The 11,515-nt window shown below is 35.6% G+C and overlaps 1 protein-coding gene across 1 annotated transcript; it reads left to right on the top strand.

Moving 5' to 3' along the window:
- On the top strand, nt 1-3,612 carry LOC130053819 (uncharacterized). The gene is made up of 2 exons (XM_056161417.1): nt 1-333; nt 3,553-3,612. The coding sequence occupies exons 1-2, from the start codon at nt 1-3 to the stop codon at nt 3,610-3,612; spliced, it is 393 nt and encodes a 130-aa protein (XP_056017392.1).
- The last annotated feature ends 7,903 nt before the right edge of the window (nt 3,613-11,515 follow it).

An 11,515-nucleotide genomic window follows, 5' to 3' on the forward strand; every position in this document is an offset into this window, starting at 1 on the left:
ATGTCGGATGACGAAATCGGCGAAGTCGGTATCGTGAAGGTGTACAGACAGGGTGATCCGAAAGGTAAAAGATTTCCCAGACCTGTATTTGTGCAGTTTCCAGACATTTACCGAAAGGAGAAGATCATGAAAAAAATTCCTAAACTCAAAGCCAAAGGTGTTCCTATTAGGATTTCCAACCATTATCCCGAAGAGATGAGAGAGAAGCGCAAGCGCCTCAGAACAATTACAAAGATCAAAGATGACAAGCTGGTCTTCAACAATAATGGATCAGGGTACCGTGAAAAAATTGCCAGACCGAAAGCATGCGTCCTTCTTCTGAAATCCATCAAGGTAAACAGATCGAGGACAATGGGAATCGTTATATTCTCCCTCACTTTGTTCGTCCGAATATAAATTAATTATACATGTACTCTGAATTTGTATGTATAAATATGAAAATAAAAAAAACCACCATGCTTGGAATGCTACTCGTTAGAACGTTTTTATCAAACACAAACCATTCCCAACCGCCTTATAAATACACCAACAACACATATATCATATTAAATTTAACTGGCTTCCATAATACCTGCTATACCTGACTCACGTTCTAACCGAGCTGTAGAGTGACCTATTCGACTGGCTTCCATAATACCTGCTATACCCGACTCACGTTCTAACCGAGCTGTAGAGCGACCTATTCGAACACGCATTCCTCTTCATCTGATCATACCACGTGACACCAGAATGCTCACACAGCACTTTGCATTGAAAATCAATATCCAAAACGAAAAGAATATTAATTATATTCTCGCTTACTTTGTTCGTCCGAATATAAATGAATTATATACTCTGAATTCTGTCCTCCTATAGTGCTCCCATGGGGGTTGTGATATGAACTTTTGAATTGTTAACCCCGCATATGGCAGTTTCAGGTTCTTTATGTACATTATTATATTGTTGTGTTGTTTTTCCGTAAAAATAACAACCTTTTTTGCCATAACATGTTAATAAATTTTGTTATATAACAGTATACTATATGTGTGTATGTTTGTATGTATGCACATATGTTTGTGTTTTCTATATGTAGATATTTATATGTATAAATTTATATATATGTATATGTATGCCTATGCCTATATACATCTAATCCAGGGGGCCCCTGGCACCCTAGGTAAAGATTATAAGGGGGTCTCTACGGAGACTTTACCCCGAAATAGTAATGTATTTTGGAATTAAAGACTGATATGAAAAAAATATATATACTCTGAATTGGTATGTATAAATATGAAAAACATAAAACACCATGTTTGGAATGCTGCTCGTTAGAATGTAGAATCCACAAAGAGACCAGGTACAGCTACGAAGATAATTACATCAAAATACCATTTGACACTTTCAATTTGTTATCTACGGAATCTTTTATATACATGTAACTGTCCCTGGAATAGTCCGTTTTCCACCGACCATGAATTTTAATAAGACGCTCCGACACACTTTTCTCGGCTGCCGCTGTCGCTCCTCCGCTTCGCAGATTGTGCAAATCAAACGCTCTAGAGTTCACTCCAACTTTATGCAACGCCTCTAACAACAATTCTCGAGATCATGTATAAGATAATGGTTTGTTGATATTGCATAACATGTATTTTCCCTTCGACTTGTAATACCTAACAGCTCTAAATACATAATCATCTAATTTATCTTTAATTTCGGCCAATATCAAATAATGCTTAATGCAGGACATGGGACACCGTTTCCATCCACTCTCCGCAATTGGTACTTCATTGCCACGCCTATAAACGTCGGTTTTACTTGATTCAATGTAAATATTCATGGACAAATTGTTAAAACTTATATGCTTTACTTTAGTATTAGCTAATTCACTGAATCGCAGAAAACCCGCAAAACTTAACAACAACATACCCACAGTCTCACATTGCGCAAATTAAAATTTTTCTCTCTGACGCCGAATGCATCGACAATATTTCCCAAAATTTTCGAAGAAATAGGCTCTTTGTTTATTATAGGTTTTGTTAAAGTTCTTTTTCCACCTTCCATTAGGAGATGAGTAACACCGTCGTCATAGGGATTAAAGCGCGCACAATACAGATCATGATACCACTTAATGATGTAGAGTAATGAACGCAACACTGCTTCTGAAACAGCTTGTTGAATTTGCTCACTTAAAAATATAGCGACCACACTCGACTTTGCACGAAAACTGATTACTTCTTTTGAAATAAACCACTGTTGAAATCTTTTGAAATATGCTTCGTACTGATTGACAGTATTTTTTACATTTTCCATTTTTCATTATATGAAAAATTGATGAATCCGCTGATTTAAATATTTCTTCTGTCGCCATGTTCCTGATTTCAGCCCATGTGCCACACACATCTGTAAATATACACCGAAATGAAGACCATATCTTGCTGTCATTGTTATCTAAAATCAACTCGTAAAACCAAAACATTACTCAAAGACATCTTTTGAACAAACACACTGGACTTATCAGACCTTGGCATAAAGAATTTTGTTGGATGCTTATACTCAATAAATTCCTGAACATAACATGTGTATACTTGTCCCCTTTCTTCCCATATCATTGGTCAAAAAAAAGATGACAACAATTTAAGAACTATCAGAGTACTGTGAGCACAACACAAACACATGTGTTTTAAAACTTTGCATGTGAGAGAAGGGGGGGGGGTGTCACTATCCAACAGTTTTCTCTTGCCAATCATGCACAAACGCATTCACACCAGAAGTACCTGGATTCCAGTATTTTGAATAAAATCTTTCTACTTTGTTATTTTTACAGTTTGCAAATCCATCTATTGTAAATGGACTCCACGATTTGTCAAAATATTTGAAAATGTGATCAGACACGCTCCGGACCAAACATCACTGTCCAAAAAACGACTGTAATTATAAGCATATACATTGTATTCTCGAGGAATCCATTGTACTTCAAGTATAATACTATACTGCAAACAGACACCAAAAATACTCAATGCTAGCTGAAGCAGCTCGTTAACCATGCTACCTTTACATGCGATGCGCACAGCATTTTGATTGTCTGTAAATATCTTCACCAATCTACCACTCAACACCTCCGCCAGACTTAACAGAATGATATGCAGTGATTTCAATTCTCTCCAAGTAGAACTTTTACACTTTTCAGAATCATCCCACATGTAATGTATAACCTTTTTATTTATTTCACACGTAAAACCCGCCCCAGCGTAAGAACTTGCATCTGAAAATATATTTTTTTCTGGCATCTTATCAACACATGTGAAAAATTTGAAAGGAAGTTGTTGAATATTGTGGTGCCAAACTTCCAACTCTTGAATGATCTCATTGTCTAAAGTTAGAATTGAATCTCAACCTTTTCTACAGCAAATTGAAATACTAAGTCGTCTGGTCATGAATTGACATATGTTTCCAAAAGATGGTTTCAATGCAATAATTTTCCCTACAAAAGATGACAATTTTCTAGCCGATCTACTGTCTTTTTCTCTAATAAATCGATCAGTAAAATTTTGATTTTATTGATTTTCTCTTCAGGAACCTCTAATCTTCTACACCTCAAATTCCATACAAACCTTAACCACATCATACTGTTAGTAGGTTAAAAAATAGACCTTTCTGTATGTACAACAAAACCCGATTTCTGTAACTTGTCTTGCATCACATCTGATGTAGACTTGCACTTCTCAAAAGTATCACACACCCAGCCATCGTCTAAATATATTATCACAGGTATACCACGTGATCTCCAAAATTTTACTAACACTCTCACTACTTTTGTAAATACGTGCCCATCCGAGTACAAACCAAATGGTAATACATTCAATTCGAAAAAGCTGGTTTTGTTACCATATTTTCACGAGAAACCCAAATAATTATGAAATTCTGAATGTACATCAACATGGTGATAACCCAATTTCAAATCGAATTTAATCATATGTGTGCCTTGCTTCACCTACTGTAATGCTTCATTTACCCTTTCGAATTTAACCGTTTGTTTTCCCACAAATTGATTGACATGCCGTAGATCTAAGACCAGCCTTTTCTTACCTGTGGCGTTCACTGACACAGTAAGCGGATTAACTACAAATTATTTTTCTTTAGAAACTTCATATACACACCCAAAAGTCAAAAGATCATGAACTGCTGTGTACATGAAATCACTATGAATCAGAGCCGATCTATTGTTTTTTAAAATTATCTTTGGCGGAGACATAATGAAAGGAATAGCATAATCAAACTGAATAGTATTTTTCACAAAAAAATTTGAATCCAAAGTATTTTCCCAAACTTTTAAACAACTTTTCAAACGAGATTTAACAGAATTCATCACACATACAGTTTGCTCATATTCATACCGATTGTTAAGCCGTTCTTGGCACACTGATTTTGACTACGGATAACTCCGTTTGCCTGAACAGGATATAGGGCTCACGGCGGGTGTGACCGTCGACAGGAGATGCTTATTCCTCCTAGGCATCTGATCTCACCTCTGGTGTGGCCAGGGGTCCGTGTTTGCCCAACTATCTATTTTGTATTGCTTGTGGGAGTTGTGAGATTGATCACTGTTCGTTATCTTCACCTTTCATACACCCATCATTTTCAATATACTCAATTTCTCTACTACTGCTTGATGCTTGAAGTCGATGCGATTGTTGATGTTTGCCCTGGAACTTGCTGTCCTCTGGCAAGTGGACAGTCCCTGACGTAGTGGCCTCTCTGCCGACAGAAGAAGCATTTTCAATCAAATGCTTGTTGGCCTGAATGATTGAATGGCTTGCTGGCTTGCTTGAGTGGTCCAGAAGCAAACGTTTGGCTGAAGCCACGAAAAAAGTCGTTTGCGGAAGTGCTCCCTGCCTGCTACTTTGCCCACACGATCCATAGGTCTTTCCTCTGTAGTTACGCTTCCTAGCAGCACGATGAGTAGCGCCTCGTAATTTGACATCATCCTCGTTGTTATGAGCTAACGGATCGTCCAAGTCCTCGTTTACAGTGTCCCACCCGTGTCTGTCCGCTATTTTAAATATTTTATTACGCTGTCGCAACTCGCTAATTTCTTTTTCGATAGTCTGCTCGGCCTTTTCCAAGTCATTCGTTTTAATAAAATTCTTCAGTTCACTCACATTTTCTATTCTGTTGGTGTTGAAATAATGTTGGATGTACCGTTCGGCATTAGAACAACAGAACGAAGCTATAGTAAGTTCCATTGTAAAACAGATCAACTTTGGCAGTCATAAAGAGCACGAGGAAAACGGGCGAGGGTTTTTTCCAACGAGCTGTTGAAAAAGGAGACTACGTTGTCGTTGGACAATTCATCGCATAATAAAACATCTTCACCAATATTAATTTCAAAGTTTTCACCAGAGACTTCCATAATACCTGCTATACCTGACTCACGTTCTAACCGAGCTGTAGAGTGACCTATTCGAACACGTATTCCTATTTATCTGATCATACCACGTGACACACAGACACCAGAATGCTCACACAGCACTTTGCATTGACAATCAATATCCATAACGAAAATAATATTAATTTTACATCGCATGCCACTAAGGTATCATCTGTAAAGCAGGTAAATCAAGCCCTTAGAGATATTTTCAGGATCCCCAAAGTTTCAAGTGCAACACACAATATATATGCATACATATTCACCAACGCAGACGGAGTGATGCACGAAGGAAGTGCTGATGATGGAGAACACGGCGCTGGACGAGCCTTACTGCAAGAATTGAAGGGCCAAAATGTCTCAAATTGTGTAGTAGTGGTTTCTTGTTGGTTTAGTAGTAAAAATCAGTGCCCGTCGATTTCGACATATTCTGGAGGTGGGAATGAGCGCAGTAGCCAGCGAAAATAATCGCTTAGCTCCGGTTTGATCAATCACTCTTCTTGAAATTCATAGTGATATGCATATCGAATGTTCTAACTTTATAAAACATTTGCTTTGTACCGAGCACATTATTTAGTATAGTATATACAGATACATATTCTCTCATATATGCATGCAATATAAATCCATTGTATCCTGATTTAATTATTCACAAATTAGTGGTTAGACATAATGTGAATTTATTATATTGAACGATACGTATTACGTCGTTATATCTGATATATTATTAGCCATTAACTATATCTGACGATCTGGTTTACCAAAAGTTTTTTGTCAGTACTATACAAATTATTATTATCATATCTGACGATCTAGTATCCCGGATCTTTTTTTTTTGCCAACTGTATATGGTTTTAGCAATTTACACTGCTCCATGTATTTCCGGTTACTATCCAGCAGTTTATGGTATGAAAACAAAAATTGTTTTAATTTTAGCATTACAATACACTCTCTATAGGATTAAATGATACCTCGCTCGATGTGTCTAGAGTAGATGTCAGAGTTGTGTGTTTTCTTGGATCCTGCTAATAAAGTTTTAAATCTATCTCGCAAACTACTTAACAATATCATACAACATTTATTAGATTTAGATTATTACCATTTACGTTTAATATGTTTTACGGCGTGACCGTGTTTGAGGGCGAAGCAAACAAATTTTGGCATTAGTATCTATATCCATAACAGAACAAAAACAACCCGAAGTTAGCATGAGGACGGAGCTGTATCAAAGCATCCTAATTTTGGATATTTGATCCGCCTATATATTGAACGCGGGAAATATTACGCAATTGATGTAAACAGTACATTGTGATGTCATATTCAGCGTCGTTATTTAGCAAATTTACAAAAATACCGTTTGAACAACAACAACAAACATGGCGTTAATCGTGGAGTGATTATATTTGATTAAGAAAATAAGATTTACATGCTTTTACGAATTTGATGTAACATCTCAGACCGAAGACGAGATTCAAAATGGAGAAATACATGTCCACGCGCTAATATTCGAATCGACGCCATTAGTACCAAAATTTTTAAGTTCCATAGGTATGGTTTAATTTTTCATTATTTTCTAATATGTTTTACGGCGTGACCGTGTTTGAGGGCGAAGCAAAAGAGTTTTGGTATTAGTATCTATATCCAAAACAGGACAAAAATAACCCGAAGTTAGCACGAGGACAGAGCTGTATCAAAGCATCCTAATTTTGGACATTTGATCCGCCTATATATTGAACGCGGGAAATATAACGCAATCGATTTAAACAGTACATTGTGACGTCATATTCAGCGTCGTTATTTAGCAAATTTACAAACATAGCGTTTGAACCACAACAAAAAACATGGTTAATCGTGGAGTGATTATATATGATTAATAAAATAAGATTTACATGGTTTTACGGACTTTATGTAACATCTCAGAACGACGTGAACTAGGTTAGACGAGATTCAAAATGGAGGAATACATGTCCACGCGCTAATATTCGAATCGACGCCATTGGTACCAAACTCTTCAAGTTCCATAGGTATGGTTTAATTTTTCATTATTTTCCTATATTTTCCATTTAAACATGTATATACGTGTTACCTATAGGGAGAGCTCCGCTCTCAGAGCCCTTCGGGCCGTGAGAGGGCTTCGCCCTCTATAAAAACATGTTCGTTTCTTTGAGCTTTGAAAACCCATAAAATACACAGATCTGCTACTCTAAAGAAATTAATACACAACCTTTTATTAGGAAAATATGTTTATTATGAAAATTATGGAAACTTTTTTTAAAACCCAGTGCCATGTTCCTATGACTATTCACTGGCACTTTTGGAATCAGTTGTTCCTGTCAAAAGTATCTACATTATGTTTTCCCCCCTTTAATTCTTCTTTCCCTCTTTTCTTTTCTTATGATGAATGTTGCAAATTTTTACATTACTGATTATAGATAAAACATCTAAAATATCTATAAAAAAAATTAACTGTAAATTGTCAGGGTCTTGGTGACTAAAGAAACGCAGAGATGTTCTGAATTATTTTCACACAAAAAATCTTCAATATTTATTTCCTGCAAGACACCCATTTTACAAAAGATGAATTGATTGATTGATTGATTATTGTTTAACGTCCCTCTCGAGAATATTTCACTCATATGGAGACGTCACCACTGCCGGTGAAGGGCTGCAAAATGTAGGCCTATGCTCGGCGCTTATGACCATTGAGCAGGGAGGGATCTTTATTGTGCCACACCTTGTGTGACACGGGACCTCGGTTTTTACGGTCTCATCCGAAGGACCGCCCCATTTAGTCGCCTCTTACGACAAGCAAGGGGGTACTGAGGACCTATTCTAACCCGGATCCCCACGGGATACAAAAGATGAAGAGAGAATTATACTTTCACAGTGGGGATATAAAGGAATATTCAATTCATACCAATCAAACCCCTGGGGTGTTGCAATCCTATTAAAAAATAATGTTGAATTTCAAATAAAAACCACAGTGATAGACAATGAAGGAAACTTCATAATTGCAGAAATCATAATTGAAGAAAAACAATTTACATTGATAAATGCCTATGGCCCAAATGCGGATCAACCCCAATTCTACTGTAACCTATTTAAAAAACTAGAACCATTATCGAATGATCAGAACATCATTATGGCAGGAGACTTCAACCTAGTGATGGATAAAAAATTAGATACAATGAACTACAAAAACTTAAGCAACCCCAAAGCCTGTATGGAACTTATCCATCTTATGGAAAATCGAAATTTATGTGACATTTTTCGTATCTTAAATCTTGACAAATTGAAATACACTTGAAGAAAAAGAAATTCCATTAAGCAAGCCAGACTTGACTTTTTCCTCATATCGGATTCTTTAACTCCTTTCATACATGCAGTTGACCATGAAAACAGTTACAGGTCTGATCACACTCCAGTAGTCTTGACCTTAATATTAACAGACTTTAAACACGGAAAGGGATTCTGGAAATTTAACAACTCCCCTTTAAAAGACATAGAATATGTAAATTCAGTAAAATCCAAAATTAAGGAAACAAAAATGCAATATGCGGGCCTTGTCTACCAATTGGAAAATGTAAAAGAGGTGAATGATGCTGAAATCGAATTTCGGGTCTCTGACCACTTATTTTTAGACACACTGCTAATGAATATTAGAGAAAAAATAATCTCTTATAGTACATATAAGAAGAAAAAAAGGAAATACAAAATAATTTAGAAAATGACATAAAACTTTTGGAAGAAATTTTCAATGAAGAATCATTGAAAGTTTTAGAGGAAAAACAACAAAAAATCTGAAAGAAATTGGAGCTCAAACACTAAAAGGTTTACCCCTTCAAAGAGGTTGAGCTTTGATACCTTAAAAAGAATGTAATTAGTCGATTATATGTTGAAAATGTTATTTTACTGAAATATTGTAAGAACAACGAATTTAACAAATGTTTGAAAAATGCCTTACAAAAAATTGAACATTCATCATAAGCTATGAAAAGCCCTGTTTCTCTCTATGTGTTGCAGCTCTTTAAATGACTTTCTTCCTTCCTTTCAAACTCTTATCTCTAACCTGTCTTCTTTTCGTCTATAAAAACACCCAAAACTTATTTATACATATATATATTAATTATGAATCATTGATATAACTGGAAATAATCTATTGTGTGAGTATGTGTACATGTTTATGTATTTATGCATGTATGTACATGTGTGTATATGTATGTGTATATATGTACATGTATGTATATGTTATTGTTTGCTTTGGTAAAAATATTGTGAATATGAAGGTTAATAAAAAAATATTTTAAAAAAGGACTACAAGTAGGTCAAACAGTTTTCCTGCCTTTTTTCATTATAGGTACAGATATTGCACTGAAATTTAGTCACATGTTTCCTCTTGTAGGAATACAAGATCAGGTTGCATTTCAGCTGGATTGGCCCATACTTGACCTACTTTCAGGCTAAAAATAGATCAAACAGTTTTCTGGGGGGGGGGTAATTATAGATACAGATATTGCCCTGAAATTTAGTCAAAGGCTTCTTCTCGAAGGCTTACAAGTTCAGTTTGCATTTCAGCTGGATCGGTCAGTGGACTTCCGTTTGGGTTAAAAATAGGTCAAACAGTTTTCCGGGCTTTTTCCTCATACAAGTTCAGTTTGCATTTCAGCTGGATTGATCTATCCTTGACCTACGTTTAGGCTAAAATAGGTCAAAGAGTTTTTCGGGCTTTTTTCATTACGAATACAGATATTGTCCTGATATTTTAGTCAAAGGCTTCCTCTCAGAGGAATACAAGTGCAGTTAGCATTTCAGCTGGATTGACACACTATGACCTACTTTAGGGGTAGAAGTAGTTCAAACTGTTTTCCAGATTATTTTTTGGTATGGTTGTAATGTTCTTATGTTTCATTCAAGTCTTCACATATTAATTCCCACGCTAAGAGTTTTACCCTCACTCTCTGTTTGTTTATCAACCCGCATGTTTATATTGAATCTGACAGCTTCATTAGGATTTGATATTAGGGCTTGCTCGTAAAAGGTTACTCTACGGATATTTGACTTTATGTATTCTAATTATGGAGTTGTAGATTAAAGTTTGAACTGATCAGACGTGTTTTTATTCTGGTGCCCAGAGCACGCATCTTTATACAATCTGTTAACTATAGGAATAGGGACAGTACATTACAATGGTCACAGTTGTTGCTCTGAAATTTAGTCACAACCTCCCTCTCAGAGAAAGATATAATCAGTTCATATTTCAAACATTTCAACTTAATTGGTACATCATGATCTACTTTAAGGCTAAAATTAGATCAAATGGTTTCCTGGATTTTTATCATCATAGATAGATATTGCACCGACATTTTATTTCAACCTCACTCTCAGAGAAATACATAATCAGTTCACATGTCAGATGGATTGGTGCACCATAACCCACTTTAAGGCTTTTCTATTCAAAATGTGTGTTCTATCATTTCAGAGTGCATAATGTGCTTCCAGTTCGAATTTCACTGCCCGATGGGCGTATATTGTACCTTTTGCGGTACTCCTGTCTTCTATTAATACATACTATATATTAATTTCATTTTGCTTGGCAGATGGACATACCTTTTTCTAAGCAATAATCTGGATGAAATTAAAGTTATGAAGCTGTTTTTAAAAAAGGCGGGAAAGTCTTATTCATGACGTATTAATGCTATTAAATAAGCAATAACTTTGTTAAGTTGAGATAGTATACTTGACATATATTTAACTTATTCAAAACACAGATCAAGCTTAATTCAAGACGCATATAAAACAGACAAAATATTTGGGGCCTTTTTATGTACATAATCGTACCTTTGTCTTTTATAAATGCATATAGCAATTATCAATGACTGAACATATTCTACAGATGAGTTATTCTGTTTTTCTTTGGAGATGAAAGCTTTTTAATGGGAGTGGAATACGATCTAGAATGTGAACAATATCCCAAGTTTTCCTTTAAGCAAAAAGAAGCTTATGTATAAAACGTAAAGGTTTACTTTACATTCCATTGTATACTTGTAAAATAGTCTTGATGGTTACTAAGAACTTGCGGTCTATTTTAACACTTGCGTCAATAAGATAACT

Source organism: Ostrea edulis, chromosome 4, assembly GCF_947568905.1.
Source record: "Ostrea edulis chromosome 4, xbOstEdul1.1, whole genome shotgun sequence".
Classification (NCBI taxonomy): Eukaryota; Metazoa; Mollusca; class Bivalvia; order Ostreida; family Ostreidae; genus Ostrea; species Ostrea edulis.